Here is a 23,400-nt window from a genome sequence, read left to right as displayed (position 1 = left end):
CTGATTTCTACACTGATCAGCTAAGTAATGTTAATCTAGTCTCTCTGAGATTATAAGAATGACTAGAAACAGCTTCAGTAAAAAACCAAGAAAATATCAGAAAAGCAAAATTTCTTATTTTATAGAACAAAGTAGGGCAGTCTGGGGTAGAAGCATATGACAAGTTGTATGCCTTTGGAAAGTACAGTTCTGCTAGCTAAGGAAAAATTTTACTTTTTCTAAGTAACATGATAATTTTAGTGAGCTTCCGTACTAGGTAGAAGGATATTGGACATTAGCTAAACTATGATCAAGAAGAGTCTTATTTTCTTTTGTTACCACTGATGGTTTGTTTCAGAAAAGCAATTTTTCTTTGTATTGATAAAGACCTGTATCATAAGGAACAGTTAATGGTGTTGCTGGAGCTAAAATATCAATCGTTCATTTTACTGGGATACTAGCAGAAAAAGGAGTCACTGCTGATCATTTTTGTCAGTGAATACAATTTTGCAGAATATGCTTAAAAACTGATTATAACATCACAAAAGGATGAAGGATATAACTCAGAACTTGGTGGACTGACCATTCTGACTGTCGCTTCTGTAAAATAAAATATTTTGTAATAAAAAAATCCTGTAAGTACAATTGTTTTTGTCATTGTAAAAAGCTATAATGTAGAAATGTATCTTCATAATTTTAAAGCATGGCTAAAGGGTATTAAGATGAAGCAGAGGCCATGAAAGAATTAATTAAAGCAGCCAGTGTAGTAATGATCTTCAGGAAATACTTCATTGGTCAACCAAGAAACTTGGCAAAAACAGCTTAAAGGAAACAGCGAAAAGGTGGAATGCTGTTTGAGGATCAATTAATGCAGTTGTTACATTGCAGAAACCAGATTATGCTTCTTTGTCTTGAAGAAATTTGCAAAAGGAGTACAAAGATAGTTTTAATGTTCCTCTTTTTTTACCAAAACTGTGTTCTTATCTAAACCAGATAAGCAGTATACCAAAAAAATATTTTACTTGCATGGTAAACATAAAAGCATGAAATATACCCAACAGAACCACTAACACGCATAGATTAGGAGGATGCTCACAAACATATATTAAAGAAAGGCTGGAGGATTACTGAAAGGATGGGTTTCTCATGAAAGTAAAGCTGCCAGCAGAATGCAGAAGTCTCACCTGTGACCTTTCATACCTTATTGCTTCCCCTTGCTTTTGCTGTATACCTAGGCATGAGTGTGGCAGACTTTCAGCAGAGGAAATTTAGCAATACCTAGGTCTTATTTTTGCATGGAAGAAATGCCTTCTCATTATATGAATTTTATAGTTAGTTCAAATGAAGAACTTCTCACTCCTGGAGGACAGAGACCATCTTCTTTACTTGACCATGGCACGGTATAGCAAATATTTTCAGATTTTTTTGAGTGGACTGTGCTTATCTTTCAAAGGAGGTCAAGGAAAAAGAGGCTTAGGAGGGAGACTTAAAATATGTAATTCTAGTGACTCATACAGAGGGTCATTGGAAAGAATCTGTATATGATTTATAGACTTCTAAATTTTCCTGTTTAGTATCACATATATTTCTCTTCTGTGTATTGTATTTCCTGTATTTGCATTTGAGATACCTGTTTTAAACCGTGATTTGCTTCTCCTTTCTCTTACAACAAACAAATAAAAAAGACAAATAAGTGCAATGAATGTGATCATAATTTTATTAAATTAAAATTGGAGTACTATTCTCTTCATTTCAGTCTGTAACCACACTATGTCCAGCTCATTATTTTTGCTCATTTATTAGGAATACTAATGTGAAACTTTTTGCAGTCATGTGGCTGGAGGAAAACTGGCAGTGATTTAAGACAGAAAACCTTGAAGTAGTTATATGGAAAAAAACCCTAAGTCTGTAAACCAGATTGCTTTGTATGTTCTCTGGCTTCTTTGTGCTATTAGGCAGCTCAAAGAGGACAGAATCTTGCCCCTATAAAAAAACAGGTGAAAAAATCTGTTTGTACATAGTTTCGTGTGTCACCTTTAAGCAAACCATACCACTTGCTGCCCTGTGATAAAATACACGCTCTAAGGAATGGGGAGGACAGAGTTCATTAAGCTTTACCAATCTCTAACTGATGCAAGCTAGTTCATGCTTGGACCAGCTGACAGTGGTTTCAAATCAGTATTCAGCACTGAGAATATGTAAGAATTTCCTTGATGTGTCTTTCCTCTTTATACAGCCTCAAACATCACTTTGGCTACAGGAAAGATTTTGGTCTTAACAGCAGTGGAAATACACAAGAATTTTCCATCCTCGTGATAGGAAGTGTGAGCCCACTGTGAACGTTTCATCACATAGGAAAGCACTTTATGTAGTACACCCATTGATAGTAGTTTATGTTCGTAGAAAAATAGTGCCTTAATGAGATTTAAGGTGAAATGGAAAAAAAAAAAAATGTGTGTGCGTATATCATCATGGAGCTCATTGCTTGACATTACAGTGATAAATATAGTCCATCTGCTCCCTCCTCCCTGAGTCTCAGTTTACTAGTTTGCCTTTTTCTCAACTTCTAACAGGTGAGGAATGATCTGACTGGTGTCCTGTATGGTGAAGACATCGAGATTTCAGATACTGAGAGTTTCTCCAATGATCCTTGCACAAGTGTAAAGAAGCTTAAGGTATGTGCTGCTGATTGAGGAATAAAGAGAAAGTGGTGAATATGGCATGGCATTTGATTTAATATTTTTTTTCCTATGAAGAAGGCTAATGAGACAAAGTTTGCATAAGAATGATATACTACTATACTCCATTGCATAATAAGGTCAACAAATGGCATTTCAGGGCCTAGTCCTGCTTAAGTCAATGAATTCCTATGCATATAGTAAGTATTTTTATAATTCCCAATAGGAACGGTAAGTAAAGCAAGTTGTTGCTGGCTCAGAGTTTGTACCTAAAGCACCAGTCTTAGTGATGTATGTGTGAAAGCTCTTGAGGTTTGGAACCGAAACCCCTTTAAAGTAAATTATCATGTAGCAAAAGCACTGAGCGTCTTTCCATTAGCATCATTACATATTTTAGATTGAATTCTTTGCTTATATCATCTGCATTATTTCATATGAATCATAGGGGAAAAAACAGGAAAATAAATTTGATAACAGAATAATTTACCATCCTTCTTTTATTATAATGATTTATTAGGTTCCTGGCATCTCATAAAATTAAAACTATATTTTAGTATTACCATGCAGTGCAACCAACAATAAAGTAGACATGGGAGATATGAAGGTTAAACTGCATATGAACATGAGAAAATGATTGAAAAGCAAGAGAAAGCACTTTTAAATGGTGAAGATCACATAATTAGCAGCATCAAATATGTATGACACACAATCAAAGCCACAATCCGGCAAATACTTTAAGATTTTTAAATCAGGTTCAAAAAAACTTAACAAATTGAATGTTATTAAAAAAATAAAATTTAAGCAAGGATGTCGACCCATATGACTAGAGCTAACTGGAAAAGGTCTGAAGCATGGTAAACTAAGTGTGCTTTATTCTTCTCACAGTGTAGAGATGCAAGGCTGAATGTCTAAAGTATAAATACGTAAAGACTATGTTCATGGGAAGCCATTTATGTCTGTCCAGTCTAAGCCAGTTTGCATTTCCTGTTTGGGCTTGAAACAACTCCAGTGTGTACTATCAGTAGAGTCCATATTTTTGACAAGGTCTTTAACCCCTGGCATCAGAAAAACAACAATTCTGAAGGCAGAGCTATCTAAACCAATGGATGATGTAATAAGAAGAAATGCATATAAGCATGTATTTAGGCTGAAGGTTAGAAGAAGCAATGAGATTCTAGCCTTCCTGTATATCAACAATATTGAACAGGGAGACCAGAAGACCCTAACAAACAATATATTAAAGTTATTGCTTGGTCTTTTCTTCAAAACAAATTACTACAACAATAAGTAAGCAAATATCTAGCCAATCACTTATTCTTGACAGCAATTTAAGGTTACTTGTCTTTAGGTGCACGTCATGCACAACTTAGCTATCCAATTCTAAAATTGTTCATTATTTCCTTCAAGATGTAAACCTAATATGGGTAAACTGGCATCTGCTTACTGTACTTTTGATTCAAACAGACATTAAATATATTTTATTTTTGTAAATACAGTTTAAATTAATGAAGTCAATGATTATGCAACACAAAATAGAAATATCTGATATGGTCGGCAGAAATTTATGTTTCATATTTTTCCCAGCAAAGCTTTAATTTTTACTGCATTCACTCCAGCCTCTTTGAATCACAGTTGTAAAGTAAATTCAGGCTTAAGGCTATCTTTAAAACTCATTTTTGTGTTCATAGAAAGGCATGTTGGAGGATATGCATTTGTACATCAACTTAAATGTTTAAAAATTCTAAGCATGCGTAGGCAAATTGTATGAGCAGTGACGCTTCTGTTTCCAACTTTCTTGTATCTTGCACATAGGACAAAAAAATTGCAACACATAAATTCCAATTCAATGAAATTCAGTTTCCATCTGATTTCACAAATACAGTAGGTGTTTTGGATAGTGACCCAACACGATCCCTCATTCTAAGAGTGAATTTAATTAACTTTTAGAATTTTGGGCCATGAACAAGTTTGGATGCAGCCTCAATCTAGGTGAGTGACATGCACACTAGCACAGACATCAGCAAGCTTTGACAGCATGTTATGAGGGTGGGAGCTGACAACCTTTAGTTCACCTTCATCAGTGGTTCCATCGCTAAGGTCAGAGGCTTGTCTAATAGTTCTTCAAGTGGACAACCAGTCATTTAGAAGGCAGAACGTATGGATACCTCACTGACGAAGTTACCCAGGTTTGAGTAGATTTACTGATAATGTCTTGATGGTCAGATACATGGCAGAGAATAAGACAAAGTATCTGAGCTATTCAATTTAGATATTTCATAAAGAGCCTGCCAAGACATTGACTTTTCCTGGCAGATGAGATATTGTAGCAATCCTTCTCTGGAAAGCTGTATAATACAACATTGTGGTGTTATTCATTAGAAATGAGACAGATTAAAATCTGATCACAGAAGGAAAGCTCTGCAGGCTGAAAAAAAATAGCTGCCTATTCCAGCATAATGCGTATCACTCAAAAACTCTGAAAAGGCTAAAGAGTGCCTCATATCTGAGGCTTTTAGAAATGGCAGTGGAGGGGAGAAGTTGTTCTTCATCCCTCAGTGGAGCATCTTAGATGTTTTGATCCTCACTGTCTTCAGGTTTTATATTACTCAGCTGCCAGTAGTACCAAAGACACTTTAGGGGATGAATAATATCCTCACCTATAAGAAAGAAAGAAGAGAGAAAGAGAATAATTCATTTTTGAGGCTATAGTCTTCATTTATAAAACATGTTTTAATGGACAGTCTGCCACAACTGTGGGTAAATGAAATGTAACTGTTCTTCATTTCTTGTTTGAAGTTTAGTCCATGTGCGAACATACGTATTGCTTACCGAGGGGCAAAGCTTAAATGCTGATATTGCTACTCTAATCTCTGAAAAGAGTAAATATGACAGCTCACCATCTGGCAAATGGGCTAAACATCGGTCTTTTTATCTAAGTGCAGTTTTTGGGAGTTGCCTTCCCCCTGGGATGTTTTTAATCATCTCATAGATCACCTGCCTAGTTCCATGAATTAAAAACTCTTCTGTCAAATACGCTTTGGCTCTGTGCAAGCAATTTACAGCTCTGTGAGAAAGGAAGAGTACTTGACACTTGCTGGGATCCAGTGGGTGACTTTGATCCCTACAAGAGAGTTACACTGTGTTAACTTGCATCGGTCCCATGAGGAAATCATACTGGTTGATAGTCAGTGATTGAAGGGAGGAAAAAATTTTATCCCAGGAAGTATCTGATGTATCTCTTTGCATGAGACTACAATATGGACGTATACCCTGACCCACAAGTGCTGACATGAATCCGGCTTTGATAAACTTCAGTGCAGACTTCATTGTCCATCCAAATGAAATCTCTGCAAGGGATTTGAGCTATGTCCAGTTGAATGAATTTGAGATGTCAGTGTTTTTTATGCAGGACAGAGCCAGCAGACCCAAGCCTGGCATCAAACGGATCTAAGCCTGTTTACTGTATTAAATGCAATTCTTCAGGAACAAATTTGGGAAAAATATGGAAGGGGGTGCAAAAAGCGGAGTTGGGGAGATAGAGACTTACTGAACATTGTGTCATTGCGCAAAGGAAAAATGTTATGCGTGGAAGAGGAAAAGTTGTTGTATGGACTTCCCTAAATTAATTCCTTCCGCATGTGTTCTAACATACAACTCTTTGCTTACATGCACAGCATCTCACTGCATTGTGTTGATATCTGTGTGGTTATAAACAGGAGGAATCTTTTATGATAAAATCTAACCAACTAGAACTATATATTATGTTCCTTATGATGGAACTTTATGAAGCTGGACAAAGAAAAAGATACTCAGGCATACATTTACTGTCAGCTTGACTCTGTGATCCCTTGCTCTCCACTGAACCCAGCAACATCCCTGTCTAATTCTGGATCTTCAACCCAGTCTGAAGTTCCTTGCTTACTCAGTGCTGTGCTGCTTCTCTGATTTCTTATCTCCCTCTGAATACCTTTGTCTAGCCTGTAGTTCCATTTTCTTCTGGATTTACTTTCTGAGATTGCATTTGTCCTAACAGTAATTATTTGTCAAGCTTATTACTTTGCCATACGCGTGAAAAGTACTAACTGTCCCTCCCAAACTCCTTATTCAATAACGGTATCAAACCTACTGCTACTTCGCCAGGTCTTTGCTCCATCTTTGCCTAAAAAGTGTAAGTACTCATTACCTAAATTCCTTATGGGATCTGTCTGTCATTCCCATGTGCCCTTTTTTGTCTCACTGGATCCTATTTCCAGTCACTTTATTTACGGACTCTCAGCTTTATCTTCTTGGATCTATCTCTGGCCAGTATTGAGCATAAGTGAATTGTGATTTTTTGCCACCCCTCAAAGGGTTAATACTTGGACAAATGTAGGGGAGAACTGGGGATTCATATTTCTGCCAGAGAACCTCCTTTTTTTAGCATATTGCACGTAAAAAGACGTGGAAAAGAATATTATTAAGGTTATTGAGTCTTTGGGAAAAAATCAGAATTTAACTTTCATTCGCTGTAGTCTTCAATGACACAATACTTGAAATGGAGGACTCATGACTGACTGATTCTTTAACGGGGGTAACAGAACATTTCTTTTGATCTTCTTCATCAGTTTGTGGTTGGATACCATCCAAATCTTTTAATGAATAGAGACATGTTAGTGTCCTCGCTTGTAGTGAGTGCTTCAAACAAAGTAATTTATGTGTTAACATGGAAGCTCAATAATTTAGGCAAAAGAACATTTGAGTATTGTGTCTTGGCTTGATCATACATCCAAAGGATGACAGAACATCAGGGATCATCAAGTTCTAGAGCCATAGCTGACCTTTGAACTCGTTTAGTGAAGCTTTCTAGTTGAGCATCAGGGATTTTCAAGAACTTGGTTTGGATATGGTTCTCACACTTCGGAGATTTCCTGATCTGGCATTGGAATCTCAGCCCATCCTGGAAGTGGAGATTCCTGCCTGACAGAAAATTCAACTTCCCTGAAATCCTTAGTCTGATATTGAGATGCACTATACTTCTTGTAGTGCTTTACAGTACAAGAAGGGTCATTGTGGGTAATGTACTCTGGGTTTTGTGATAATCAGTTGGAAACAACATCCTAAGGCATGGAACCACACACCACAGACACTACAGCTGTTGCACAGCCAGCAGGCATTATTCTCTATACCCTGCCTACAGTCTCTACTGCTCATAAACTATGAGGCCACACATCTTCTGGTGGGTTTTTTGTTGGTTTTTTTTTGTTGTTGTTGTTTTTTAATTGGTTCTTATCATGTTATAAAATTAAAAGGAATTCATTAAATTTTGAGTTTAATAATTATGTGCTGTGCCATTTTATTTTTTAACAAAACTTTGCTACTCTTTTTTCAAATATTACATCTGAAGTTTTATATTCAGAGAGGTCAAGTGATTCAGAGTCGGAGTTCCAAGAGTGACCAAAATTATTTTAAGATGTGAAAAACAGAAATAATAGGTGAGAGGGATTTTTGCTGCATAATTTCTAAATCTATTTGTTGTCCTTACAAAAACTGTAATACTATTGCTGTAGTTTGTGTAATTTGTTTCTTTATTTTTATGTGACCTGTTAGATTTATTTAAAAAGAATCTAATCTACTTCAGTAAGATTTACATAACTTTATCAATCTGCAACTAAATATAAAAACAAGACAAAAATAAAGACAAGCAGATTTCCTGAAAATGGACAGCTTCAGAATGAGCAAAGCATATTATGTTCTTGTGACTTATCCATGCTGAGTGATACTAATTTCATGCATTTAATTGCAGAAGCATTCTAGTATCTTTTTGCTCTGTCCATCACAATATTTTCTGGTGAACAGGAAATAAACATTGAAATTACCTAAACTGAAAATTTTTGATAAATTGATTTAATTAAAACTGAATTATTTTTTTTTTGCTACTGAAATTCACACTGAATTATCTGTTTCTTTTTTCCTTGGAGAGGCAAAGAGCTGTTAGTAATTCTAACCAAGTGTTTTATAAAAGAAATGAAAAATCAGATTTGCTCAAGCTTTTGTGAGAACTCGGCTTTTTGTGATATAAAAGGTAATATTAAGTCATAAGCAGCTGTCTGTTCTATGTTATATAGATGTTAGCAGCAGTTTTTCACAGGAGAAAACTGTTAACGCTGGTCCTTAAGAAATATTTTCTTGCATATGCTCCTGAGTTTAGGAATATTTTCTAAATATATTTCTAAGTATGAAAGTAAAATGATCTCTGCTGACTTCAGTCATAGATGCTTGAAGTGTGATGACTTTCTTAATGTGTGGAGGTGGGAGGGAGGAGGAGAGGAGGGATTGACAATGTGTTATGGTGACTGTAGAGAAGATGTTGTACGAGTAAAACCTTTAAAAATTACTAAAATGGGCATAATATCAAGGCATTTTATTTCACTTACAAATTTTCAGTCTCTCAACTTTACAGCATTAGGTCATGTAAGCAGTGAAAAACATATTTTCAGCTGGGTTTAACAAGCAAGATTTTAAAATAAATCTTGCAAAGTATCAAAATAATATTTGATATTTTAGTGTTATTGAGTAGTAATATTTGACAAGATAAACAGTTTTATTCTTGTTAGTGCTACTGCTTAATAATTTTCTTCAAACACCTCAGCGGCTTTCTCTTGCAGTATTTCAATTTTATAAAGGTATAGAAAAATGGAGTAGTTCTGATTTAATTTTGCTGTCTGCAGCTGTAATTTGTGCTAACTCTCTACACAATTTGAATGGCCAACTGAAGTGGTTTCTGGAAAGGCTGTGACTGTGTTTAACTGCCATGTATTTTATTCAATCTGCAGGGTAATGATGTTCGAATAATCCTTGGCCAGTTTGATGAGGAAATGGCTGTGAAAGTTTTCTGCTGTGTAAGTAAATATATTTAATTGCGTATCAGAATAAAGAATGTGTTACATTTGAATGTAAAGTAATTCGAGCATGAGCATTTCCTCATGGGGTTCAGTTATGTCAAGATTTATATCCTAAAGAGAGATTGCACATGCTTAGCTGCATTTCTGTTTCAGTAAAATACTTCGTACTTGACTGAAGTGGAATTTAGGCATGGAGTGCACAGTTAGCTTCTTCTTACTGCTTTCCTGTAGTGGAATTATATGCCAAATCAAGCTTGAGCATTTCTCTTCATGTCAGATCCAGTGGAACACTTGTATATTTAGCAGCAGATACAGAAAACTGTAAGATCTGAATCTTGTCCAGGAGTTGTGTTCTGGTGGTAATGTCTGCATTATATGGTTTTGCATGCTTCGCTTTGAAAGAGTAAGAAATTCAAGCTCTTCCTATACATGCTAACTAAGCAACCTTAAATAGTTTCTGCTACTCAAAATGTTGCTAATTGTACAGTTGTCATTCACTTCTGACTGCTGTACGTTTTACATGTTTTACATGTTTTGTAAAAAAAAAATATTTTTTGAATTAAAAAAAATACAGTAAGACCAGCATACATAAAATTCTCTATCCTACTATTTGTTTGTGTGTGAATGTCCTGCAAACATGCATAGCGTGGTTGCCATTGAAAGTAGCAGGATTAAAATGTAGCTCTTTATTTGTACCTAAAAAAAAAAAAAAAAAAAAAAAAATTCCAAACAGGCAGATTTTAGTGGCCTAAATTTTGTACTGGCATCAAATTCTTAGTCTAAATAACCAGATTAATCCTGTATGAGCCAAGAACACAATAAATATAATGGAAAAGCAATAATGATGGCATCTAAATTTCAGAGGTTGTTCTTTAGTGTTCACTTAGAGACAGTTGCCTATCCAAGCAAAGAAGGGAAAGGCAGAAGTTCAAAATCTGAGCGCTACATGTGCCTCAGACACATGTTGGCTCATACTCAGCAGCTGTCCTAGTTGCTGGCAAAATTTGGAAAGGAGATTGTAGAATATATTTGGAAGGAACAAAATCTGTTTGCATCCAAACGGAAAAGGAAAGTATTATTTTCTTTTTCATTCTTCTCATCTGTGATAGGTCTTTGCATATAGATCTTTTTGTTCCAGCATTTAAATTGGATTGACAAAGATAATCTCCCATTTTTCCATTCCTGGAAGAAAGAATTGTCCTTCCGCAGCCCAGCTCCTCCTCTGATCTCTTGCGGTTGGGCTGCATTTCCCCAGCTGAGGGGTCCCAATCGGAACTTTCTTCCAGCCGAACATTAGACAAGAGATTGGCTTTACTTACTTATCTAGTTGCCTTCCTTTACAATTATTTTCCAAATCTGTGTGCATTTGAGGGCACTGAAGAAGTCCTTGGAGGGGCAGAGTGTCCTCTTGTCTGCACCACCCTGGTCTGAAGGGTTTTGGATGTGAGATGTCTCTCTCACATGGACGCCCACTGGAGCTTTCTGTGGCAATGTTTTAGTACTAACATGGGAAGTGTGTGTAACTCAGAAAGGTTTGAAGGGTGAGGGCTGCTTCAAAAGTACATTAGTGTCAAAAATAGTAAGGTGGATTTTTCTGGAGCCTGGAGAAATCTGAGAGATCATGTATAATATAGGCTTGTATAAATGTATGTATATGAGAGTTTCAGCAGGAGACTGAATGCAAAGGAGGGCAGTTCAAAGTAGGTCATTTATATATTAATGCACTACAATATGTCAGTAAGCTTGTTATTAGTCATAAAATGTATTGTTGACTCATGCACTCCTACAGCTATGTGTCTAAGAGTACAATAATTTAGATATGCCAAGTTTTTTAACCCACTTCTCCAGGTGTATCTTCAGACAGGTTTTACTTGTGATTCCATTATATCTAGCAGGGTGTCTGAAATCAGCCAGAGAAAGGCTTTGAGTTTGTTAACGGAAGATGCTGTTGTACTACTGCAAGATTATTTTTTTTTTCTTCTGATTGTGGTTATAACCAGAATTTTATTTGCTAATGATTTATGTAGGTGGGAAAATCTTTAAAGTCTTCCTCAATTTTCTGTCTGGATTCAACAATCATGTGTTGTGAGGTGTCCTCAGGATATCCATCAGAGTTTATATAGAATCATAGAATAATTCAGATTAGAAAAGACCTTTAAGATCATCGAGTCCAACTATTAACCTAACACTGCCAAGTCCACCATTAAACCATGTCCCTAAGTGCCACATCTACAAGTCTTTTAAATACCTCCAGGGGTGGTGACTCAACCACTTCCCTGGGCAGCATGTTCCAATGCCCGAGAACCCTTTTGGTGAAGAAATTTTTCCTAATATTCAATCTAAACCTCCCCTGGCACAATTTGAAGCCATTTTTTCTTGTTTGTCACTTGTTACTTGGAAGAAGAGATTAACACCCATCTTGCTACAACCTCCTTTCAGGCAGTTGTAGGGAGCAATGTCTCCCCTCAGCCGCCCTTTCTCCAGACTAAAAAACCCCAGTTCCCTCAGCCGCTCCTCATCAGATTTGTGCTCCGGACCCTTCACCAGTTTCATTGCTCTTCTTTGGACACAGTATGCTCATTTTCATTTTGCCTGGCTATTTCTTCCCCCTCCCCGCAGAACACACACACACAAAAGATGCAGGGCACATAACTCAAAGATAAATGGACTAAAAGTCAGTCTAATTCAGTACCAAACTTTAAAAATGTGACAGGGCTAATTCAAGACAAAGTGAATGTTAGGAGATGTTTCCTACAATGATTTAAATAAGCTTAAGTATTCATTTAACACTAGTGTCAAAAACACTTAGCGATTTTAATTCTATGGGAAATCTTAGCTTTCTAATGTTTTCAGCTCAGTGGGATGAATACGATATTTTTCATGCATAGAAATTAGGGTATTTTGGTCGAAACTTAACACTTCAACGATCAAAATGGTCAACTGTGCTGGATAGACATCATTTTTCATTTGAAATTGAATTAACATGAAATTGCAACTTCCCAATGACAACGTCAGTTCTGCAGAAAATTTTATTTAAAAAAGATTGTTAGTGGGAAATTTTCCAACAAATTATCTTGAAGCCATAGAGATAAAGCAGCATAATCATGCACACATCAAGACTGACATAGCTGAGAACAATTATCTGTCTGAAGACAATTAAAGAAGATGACTATTATGCATAGGTCACTGCATGAGATTTAGGTGGCTCTTTTACTAAACATTTAATAATAAATAAAGCCAGACTTAATCAACACAGTTGATATGAAAGGAATGGACCCTATTCTCTTTGAGCTGATAAAGCTTTACGACTGAGTCTCTGTTTTGGAATTAAAGGCACTGTTGGTTTCTAATGACAGATGGAGGTTCATTGCAATTCAGAAGTTTACAGGCATTCTTGTAGGGGTGGGCTATAGGATGTGTCCATGCTGACATGATGGAACCATAATGGAAATTCAGTGGGGATAGGGTTTTTCAGGCCCTTTTAAACAAACTGCCAGTAATTGTTTACTACACTTAGAAATATCTCTTACAGAAATTTCTTTGCTGTAAATAAGCATCTCTTTATGGATACAAACCAGAATGAAAAGTTTAAAAAATAAAATAAAATTCAGTCTCACAAGGGCAAAAAATGTCCAGGATGGTTTCCTGGCTGCTTGACAGCAACTCAGGGCTTTTCAGCCTAGGTAGGACATGTGGGAAAGATTAGGGAAGACATATGACTGTTCTAATGGTACAAAGCATTTGTTAACCTTCTTTGCCTTGCTCTTGTGTGCCAACAAATCTTCCTTTTAGAAGCTATAACCTGTTAAGAAGTGGTCTGTGTGCATTCAAACAATTCAAGAAAGATCTACATATTTCAAGGAAATATATCTTTTAGGCATCAAGGTCATCTCCATTTAGCAGAATCAACAGGGAGGAAATGGCGGCAAAAAGCATTATTTCGAAATATGTCTTCTGGCACACTGAAATGCCTGAACACTAACAACTGTGCTGTCACTAGAAAAATGACTACATGGTCATGGTGCTCCGCTTTGGAGGAGATGATTTGACTCCTTCTTTTGTCTTCCCCAGACAACCCTTCAGATCCTATCATTTCACCATATCTCGAATGAAGAGCTGCCAGCTCTTAAGTGTTGTTGTTTTTTAAAAACTAATTCTTGCAAGAATGTGCAAGTTTCAGTCCAGCCTTTTTGGGAATGATCCCTTGTTACCAGTATGGAATTCCTGGCTATTTTGAAACTTTCCATTTTCAGCCCATATCCCAGGACATTTACAGATTGTTCAGGAAACAGGCTCAGGTGCTTATAGAAACTGAAAATTTCCAATAGCTCCAATTTCAGAAAAGTTCACAGCCAAGACTTTCTTGCAACACATGATTTGATACTTTATAGAGCAAGGGAAGCTACAGAAGATTGTCCTTCTCTGAAACCACTATTTTGTGTCAACTTGTGTCCTCAGTGATTTGAAAACTGTCAGATAAAAGACACTATACCAATGAAAGGTCTTGAATGACCTAATTGTGTAATGGAAACTCTTTTAGACATCAGGAGGTATTGCAAGATGGGACTGCTGTTTTACTCGCAAGTGGACCTGGGATGCAATGTCATCATAGCAGGAGTGGAGATGGGCAGGAGGGCAAAAGCAGATGGAATTCTGCTTAGAATTAATGAGCGAGAGAGAGACAATTTATGTGGATTGTGAAATAAGTAAGATATGAGACGCAAGGCACTGGGTTTCAGACAGGAGCACTTTCAAGCAACGTTGTATACAAATGCATGAAATTTGATTTTGGCTGAACAAAAGCTCCTGCAACCAGGGGTCAAACAAATCTGCTTTGTGCACAATACATTTATGAACTGTGTTGGCCTATATATAGCCTTCAGGTATAATAGCCTTCGCAGATTTAAAGCCTAATTTTAATTTGGGTATTAATGTATTTAGGTGGCTGCCCTATTTCACATTTTTTGCCATTCATCTTTATTTATCTGGTAGGTTTCTGGTGTGATCTTTGGGATACTTTTCAGAATGGTTGTGTTCTGAATGACTAATATGTCCTGTTTGCATTCTCACATTTTCCTCCTTCTGTAACATTTTCTGTGAAGATGTAGCAGTTTTCCAGTTAAGAGCTCTAAGGCTGCACCACGTATTTCTAAAAATGGGAATTTTTATCTTATGTCTTGTATCTCCAGTATTGCTTATATTGGGAGCCAAAGAAGCATGAAACCTGCTGTTTTGAAATGGAGTCTGACTGAAATGTCAAAAGAAAAATATCTAGTTACAAGACAGTGAGAGAAACATCAGAGATAAAATTTACCGATTTTATCCTAGAACACTCCTTGCAATGGAATACACTATCTGTTGTGAATATATCAGCTCCTAGGCCCAACAGCATATGTGCCTGACTAATAAAGCATTTCTGTTTCCTGTTGTATGTATCTGCTACGTATTGAAAAGAGATAACCAGCATCTCAGTATCTTGGAGCAGAGTGGGCTGTATTCAGTATTCAAATAATAGGAAATTCCACCTGTAGAAATTTCTTTCTTAAAAAGAAGAAATCACGGAGATTTGCTTGCTTTATCGATTTACTGTTGATGCATGCTGCCTGTGGTCTCTGTTTTAGCAGTCACTTAGTTCATATTTGCAACATTGTGATTTGATGCTGCCTAGGATCCAAGTTTTCTTAATTAAACTTATCCTGTTTCATGGTATCATAGGATGGTATTAGGATGATAACAACTTAGTTTAAATGTGGTAGCATGGTGGTCCCACCACTCATGTAATAGTTGTGTTAGGGAGAATTTTCTGTGCAAACGCTGTGTCTTCTGCCAGTGTTCCTCTTTATCTCCCCTTGTTCTAGAATCCAATATTTTATTTTTCTGTTTCGGAAAAAATGTTCTATTAAAAGAAAAATAGGTTTTAGTAAATTCTCTTCTAATGGCCTGAATTTTAAAGACGGGACTTTTAAAGAAAGGAGTCTTAATTATGAGCTACTAATTATTCTAAACTATTCAAAATACTTGTGTATCCTTCAGTTACACAATAATTTCATTAATAATGGAAAAAATGTGAAAAGAAAGCAATTACTTTTATGTCCAATATGTCTATTACAATATCTATTACCTTTTCTATTTTTCTTTCTTTGTAGGCTTATGATGAAGAAATGTATGGCAGCAAGTATCAATGGATTATTCCAGGGTGGTATGAAAACCTTTGGTGGGAATCCTGGATTAATTCCTCACAATGTCTCAGCAAAAATCTTCTTGCAGCCATGGAAGGTTATATTGGAGTGGATTTTGAGCCTCTCAGCTCAAAAGTGACAAAGACCATCTCAGGAAGGGTTAGTATTTTTCCTTCATCTATTTTATTACACCATCAGTTGTCTCAGAAGTGTCTTGACACAGCAAAGCACCGAGGAGGGAGGTGAAGCTAGAGGGTTCCTCTACATAGAGAGCTGGCAGTCATCATGGTTAGTCTCATCCTTCCACTGGTTTGCAATTTTAAAATATTTGGAAATAAATTCCAATTCTCTACAGGGTAAGGAAGCAGTAAAGTCCCTTGCCTCAAATCTGTTCTCTTTCCCTGGTATGAACATTACAAGTTAAATGTACAGTAAAGCTGGAATTGCAGTCAGCAGCATCATGTGCTGTGTCATGTCAGGTTAAATTGTTGAGTGCAGAAACAGCAAACTTTTATGTTTAAACCTAATCCTGAAAATGTTTAATTTCATTGCTGATTTTTGTGTCTCAGAACTGTGGGGGAGGCAGGCAGGGGTTATTTTAAATATGTAAATATGTGGTATTTCCACACATTTAAAGTACATAACATTTTATCACAGAACAAATTCATGCAAGCTCTGGCCAACGAATAAACGTCCCTGGTTTTGCTGCTTTTCATCTTTTTTTCATCTCTCTTTCATGCCTTGCTGAGTGAGCATGCAAGGCAACTTCACGAAAAGGCAACTCATCATAAGATAGCACACCACAAAGAGCATAGTAAAACACAGACAAATTGCCACTCAGCTAATTTCATATTAAGCAAATAGTTGCTCAAGTGAAGGTTATTTGATTTGCATTATTCTATAAAGTGTAATAAGATCATTCATTTGCAGGGATAGAGACTTCCTCTTTGTCTGGTATTATGTCTGACCAGTATGCTGGTACCTTTGTTTGAACTGAAGCCTTTTGTACTAAACCAAAAAAAACCCCGAGAAAGTTGTCCTTCATATAGAGAAGCAGAACAACTGCTTTTCAGCCTGTCTCCTAGGTCTCCCTCCCAGTCTCACCATCAATCTTGTAAGTCAGGTAGCATTTGTTTTTGGAATTATAGTTTCTTTTTTAATTTTTGTTTTGGCAGCTGTTTCTGTATCAGTCATGCATGTCTTTAAATTGGAGGGTGCAGTTCGAGGTGTAGGTTAGGATGCAACTCTGTAAAACGTTAAGTATTGGAGTAAACCTGAAGTTTTTCTCCTCTGCAGACTCCACAGCAATATGAAAGGGAATACAATGCTAAGCGCGGTGATGGGCAATCCAGCAAATTTCATGGTTATGCGTATGATGGAATATGGGTGATTGCCAAGACCCTGCAGCGGGCAATGAAGTATCTGAATGCCACCAACAAGCACCAAAAAATTGAAGATTTTAACTACACGAATCACAAACTTGGCAAAATTTTTCTGGATGCTATGAATGAAACCAACTTCTTTGGAGTAACGGTAAGTCCTAAACAGATACTTGCGTGGAGGAGGGTTGTGATTTTATGTCAGTAGCTGAAGCAAGCATTAAATTTTAAATACTCTTGAAAAAGAAACACATTTTGTATTTCTTGTATCTTCAGAGCTTCCACAGTTCTACTTTATCTTAAAAATTAATGTTGTTGCCTTGAGACTCTTGCTTATTACCTGTCTTCTTATGCCAAGTGATGACACTGTACAGTTCCTAAGTTATCAGATTTTTAAGCATGGATGTCATCTGAAATAACAAGTGAGAGTGGTCTCAAGGGAACCACAAGTGTTGCAAGCCGCAGTGACCATTTCAGTGACTGTTTTAGCAGTTGAGGAGTAGCTAGAATGTGATCTGAAAATGCCTGCTATTTCTCTCCATCATTTCATTTATTTTTGGTAATAGGTATGCTAATGACTCCAACTCCAGTGCCGTACATCCTAGATATTCTTACAACATACTTCAGTTGCCATTTAAGTTTATTTATAATTTGTATTTTTTTCACAGTCAAGTGCAAAGCCTGTTGACTATGACTTAAAAAGAACTGGTCACATGTAGTAATAATAATATCATTCAGTTTTCAATTGCTCCGTTGCAAATACGTAGTAAACTTTTTTTTTTTTTTTTAATTGACATTGCCTCTGGTTTTAGAAGAGTAAAATGGGCAATAGGAGTGTGGCCCTAAAAACTCTTTATTCCTTAATTGCATTTGAGGCAACATCAGTCAGAAGTTAATGGCACATGTGTTCAGGAGGCTGTAGAGCCATACTCCTTCACCAAGAAAGATGAGCAGACTCCTTTTTAGGGGGAATGCTCTTCACAGTTTCCCATAACAGCAAGCAAGGGACTTACAGGGACACGCTTCGTTAAGCATGTACTTGGGCTGCAACATGGGTAGGCAAGGAAATCAGTTTTGAAGAAATATGTATTTCAGTTGTGCGCAGAGGGAGTGCTTTTAGGCACTTCCCTGCAGCAAGAGCACGCAGGAGGCTGGCGTCATTGCTGCCACTGTGCAGTTGCCTGTCAGATTTTGTCCCTATGTTAATTTAAATTGTCTTGGGTATCAATTAACCTCAAAACATGTTGAAGTAGAACTAGGACTGTCATACATGTCACAAATTGGTTCAAGGAGGAAATTCCTATGTATAGACATCAGCAATGAGTACAGGCTCAACTTTTTGGTGTCCTTAATTGCTGAAGAAGCCTATGTTTTGTATCACAGTACAATTGAAGCTAATTTAGGATGTGTAAGTAAAAAACCAATCATATGGCAAGACAATACTAGAATCTAATTTCCTGTTCAATATGAATTTTGCTTTCTTTTTACATTGAATTTGACTGAAGGTTTCTGTAAAAAGAATTGGGTATCCCATTGCATCCATAGCAGGACTGGATCTTTAATAAACCTTTCAGTCAGTAGCAGCTACGAACCAGACTGCAGGGACTCAGACATCTCTGTCTTGAGTTATTCCAAGTACAGTTATCTCTCAAGGTGGTTGAAATTGTATATTGCTATGCAGTTCTCTTTTTTTGGTGTTTTTTGTTCTTTCCCTGTCTTAGCATTTTGCCTGCTGTTTAGTCTTGACAGATGATTATGTATAATTTCATTAGCACTGCTTAATTACCCTTCACTGCTTCCCTCCCTCCCACCAAAAAACCCACAACCCCAAATCCCCCAAAACCAAAAAACAAACCCCCTAAGATTAAGAAGGCTCTTTTTTGTTAGTTTCAGAGACACCAGCAAAACCTCACATATGAACTGCATCCCTTTAGGGAAGGAATGAATCAAAGTTTCACCAACCACATTCGGCCATGTTTACTTACTTTATTCCCCCAGGTATAATGCTTTTTAAGGAAATTACCGCACAATTATTCGCTGCATTTAGTGTTTGTCTGAAGCGCTTTGTAAAACATTTCTCTACCAAGTCATCGTGACAATGCACAGCCAAAATCTGGTATTTGCAAGGGTCATGCTTGTTCCTATAATACATTCGCAGAAATATTTTAATCAGAAAAATATGAAAAGAAAATCTATAGCAGCTACACTTCCTTATGATATAATTGGAACAAACAATACTCAAGTTTTTCGGGTATGAAGAAGGGTTTTATAGCAGATATGAAATGTTTTGCATTGATATGTTCAGAAAGTTGAAGGAATAGATTGATTCTTGCCAGAAATATTTTTAAACTTTTTATTCTTCAGTCTAATTAATAGCTGTAATTTCTGACCTAATTTAAAACTCTCACTGGAACATAAGTTTTACATCTTGGAGTGCCATATCTCATTTTATTTCTTTCCAGAAAAAATATTTTAGTATAAAATTTTTATAATTTATTTTTAAAAACTTATTCTAAATAAGAAAAGGACATTACTTTATTCTAGAGTATCTGTGCCAAACATAAAATGAGTTTCTAAAAAAGAGGTAGTAAAAGGAAGGACCAAGTCTTACCAATATTCAAAACCCCATCCAATGATATAATAAACTATGTTGTTAGTTATTAGGTAAGAGGAGAAGGTAGACAAGAAGCTGTAGACAAGAATCTAAAAAGGCAAAATCTATTAAGAGGCATCTTTCTTTATGCTTTCTGTGAATATGATATAAGCAATACTGTCATGTCATAAATAATAAATCCCTTTACCCAGTTTTCATTTTCTTTGAAATTATTTATAGTTAACAACAAAAAAAAAATTAATCACTGTTGAGTGCTGGTTTTTTTGTGGAATTTTTTAAACAGTTTTAAAAAGACTTGCTGGGAGTGAAGTGTGCTAGTTCCTGATTACACAGAATGTCTTTTTTTTTTTTTTCCTTCTTGGAGACAATATTTAGAAAACAGTTTAGGCTATTGTCTGAGAACTTGACAGGACTAATCCTCTTTTTGTGCATCAGAAGCTCAGTACATAAATGTTGCTTGTTCTAATTCTACTGTCAGAAATCTATTGCTAAGAAAATTATAGCTATTCCTTAAATTCCTGAAGGTTTTGCTCTTTTTCTGGATTTTTTCTCTCGTGGTTCCTTCTGTTATTTTTCCTTCACACTTATCTGACTTATAGTCATGTTAATTGCCATATAATTTTCTCGTATATTTTGAACAGAGAGCAAAGTAACATACTCGGTGCTTTATCAGAAAATAGTAAAACAGTTATCTGCAACACTTTTTCAAAGGTAAAATGGATACTGGTTTACAGGTGCAAAAGGACTATGTAATGAGAAATGCAATATTTCAGACCTGCAGGGATGTTCCTACAGTTTTGTTAATCTGAATATCCTAATTCTGCAGTCAGATCCCCTGACGCTGGCTGTTTTCAAAATGAGTAAGGCACTTTGTGGTTAGAAAGGTCCATCTGCAACAACCAGCTTTCAGGACAGGATTCCTTTTGATTTGTGACTAGTTTGGCTTTCATGGCTTAGATTTTTTCTAATTCCTTGCTTATAAGAGCACTTACTTTTTAATGGGGAAGTTATTAAAACAAAAAATCTCTTAAAGGATTTTGGACTATTTTTTCCACTTAATCCAAATAAAACCAGTTTTGTAAACTGAATGCAACCGTGCCACCTTAATGGTTTATAAACTGCCAGGTGCCTGTTTCCTTGCTAACATATCCTTCTTCTCAAACGGCACACATTCTTTTTGATAACCTAACTGTCAGAAAATGAAAGATAAGAAAAGAAGTACTCGCACAATTTATTTTGACACAGTTTAGATGTCTGAGGAGTCCCCTTATGTAGTTGGTAGAGCCACTGGAAGTAATTTAGAGCTGGAGAATCTACTGAGGTCTCTGTTGAAGTGTTACTACTTTGAATCAATACAGAGTGAAAATGTGATGGGAAACAAAAAATATATATGGGATATCTAAATATATGGATTACAATTATACAGCAGTTTATAGCATACTTCCTATAATATGCCCATCACGTATGTGTGAAAGAACAAGAGAATTTTCCACAGAGCTAGAATAATTCTCCTAAAGCAAGACAGTTTGCCTGAAAGATTAACAAGAAAAAAAAAAATAAAAAAGAAAAATGTCTAACTTTATTTTGTATAATACTACTACCATAGTAGGTTGATAGGGTTGATAATTAGTGAAGAATTAGTGCTGTCTTCTCAGGTTAATGAGTCATATTTAGTGCATACTGAATGAAAAGCCATCTAGAGAAGAGAAGGAATTTGTTTTAGTAATTTTTTTCCCTTCCCCCCCTCCTTTGTAAAGGCTATGGGTGGTTACATAGTACCTTACAACAACAGCAATGTTTATATTTGTTATCAAAAAATGTTGGCTATATTTGGAAAGACATTATATACCATATTTGTTCTCAGTATGTTGAAAGTTTATATTGGTTCCATGGGGTATCCAGGTGGTAGGAAAGCCACAATGTATTGATGGAGAAAAATTTTATTTTTTTAATGCAAAAAAATGACATTAGTTTTAAAAAATACTTCCCTCTAATTTTCTAATCACTTTTGTCACTGATGTGATGTCCTGAACGTTACCAATTCTCCCTGGTTGTTACAGCCTGAAGTCCTGTAACTGTTGCGGTAGGGTTTTCTGCTGCTTGAGTTTATTGCTGTTACTTGTGATTATAAATCAGGTTTCAGAATTTTTAATTTATTTCTCATCCTTATGGCCTTCTATTATTTGTGCATAATGGAAAATGTATTACAGTAGAGGAGAGAGAAAATTAAATACAGTGTTGTCTGTCTTTTTATGCCAACCAGAAACTAGCACAGTAGGATAAAATTCCATCACAGTACCTGCTGCACAATTGAAACCACAGCCATGAAATAGCAAGTCTGTGCCTGGCACCTTGAATTTGAATGGATCCAGTCATGTTTCATAACTGGAAAAATGCTTATTGATATGAAGTTAATTTTCTATCTTGATGCTGATTATTTCTGAAGATTGATTTTAGCAGCTTGCCTCCACTTTCCAGGCTTCAGTAGCCACTGTTGTACCGAAATCTCAGAGATATAGGAGGTGTTAGCAACAGAATAAGAACAGGGAGAAAATATTTATTTCATGTCATCCTGAAAAAATCACATACCCTAAGACTTAAATTAAGGAATACTTTGCTCTTTGGCAGACAATCAAATGGAATTAGCGTAGATTTCAGCAGACTGAATTTATGTTTAATTTGGGGTTCTAACAAACATTTCTGTAGTGGCATTGATAAGTGCAGTTAATTTTGCATGAACAGTTCTGAATAAAGCCTCAAGTGCTACTTATACCTGGAGCAAAATTTTCTTTGTTAGCATGGCTGAGGTAGGGCAGATAGTAAAATTATTGGGGGGAGGGCAGAAATTTTAATCAAGCAACTTCTTGTTAATCTACAATAGTGCTTTAAAAGTACATTTAATTTTATAAAGGGGTGTGTGTGGAGGTTTAGTGTGCAGTGGAATACCTAACACTATAAAGATACCTGTTCCTGAGAAATGCTTTTGAACTTTCCATCAAATTTGACTTGGTTTTAATTATGAGCATTTGACAATTTGCATTTGGCTATTATCCATAATTGGGTGATTTGAGGGAGTCTAGTACGCTAGCAAGATGCATTATCAGGAAAACATATGTATGTATGTGTATATATATGTGTGTGTATGCACACACAGGCATGTGCTTACAACCCCACCTGACTGTTGGCCAGTCTCAGTTTTTTCCACACCTGACCCCACAGTTTATCAATGTGAACCTTGTGTTTCCTCTTGATTTTTCAGAACTTGCTTCCTGGTACAGGGTTTCTTCTGTAGCACAAGAAAGAACAATACTTGGGGACTAGCTGTGTGCAAGACCTCCTGAATCTTTTTATGGTTTTCCTGAACCTTGAACCTCCCTCAGTGGAGATAAACATGGTGAATCTCTTACTTCCTTACTCCCTCCTGACTTCTAGTACATTTTCCAACTCAGATGAGCAACTGAAAGCAGTACAGTGGGTTGGTTAAATAATTTGCTCCTGACATGGCCAGTTCATTTAGTAGACTCTTTAAAATAGCTGCTAAAGTAAGCCATCAGCAATTTTGCATAGGGTCATAAACAATGTTTGCTCATTAGGAAAATTCAGTGCAAATGTCTTCATCTGCCAACGATGCAAAACTGCATACAAAAGGAAATCCTAAATTGTTAAAGTGAGAACTGAGATTAACTGTGA

At 36.2% G+C, this 23,400-nt stretch overlaps 1 protein-coding gene across 1 annotated transcript in view; it reads left to right on the top strand.

Annotated features, from left to right (window-relative positions):
- Nucleotides 1-23,400, top strand: part of GABBR2 (gamma-aminobutyric acid type B receptor subunit 2) — a 487,844-nt gene that overhangs the window by 222,159 nt on the left and 242,285 nt on the right. The window contains exons 4-7 of the mRNA XM_037381548.1: nucleotides 2,553-2,654; nucleotides 9,470-9,535; nucleotides 15,685-15,876; nucleotides 17,014-17,250. Of these exons, the coding sequence (XP_037237445.1) occupies nucleotides 2,553-2,654; nucleotides 9,470-9,535; nucleotides 15,685-15,876; nucleotides 17,014-17,250 (597 nt within the window). The remainder of the gene's footprint in view (nucleotides 1-2,552; nucleotides 2,655-9,469; nucleotides 9,536-15,684; nucleotides 15,877-17,013; nucleotides 17,251-23,400) is intronic.

This window comes from Falco rusticolus, chromosome 3 (assembly GCF_015220075.1).
Source record: "Falco rusticolus isolate bFalRus1 chromosome 3, bFalRus1.pri, whole genome shotgun sequence".
Classification (NCBI taxonomy): Eukaryota; Metazoa; Chordata; class Aves; order Falconiformes; family Falconidae; genus Falco; species Falco rusticolus.
Note: the sequence above shows the minus strand (reverse complement) of the source record. Positions and strands in the feature narration are given on the sequence as shown.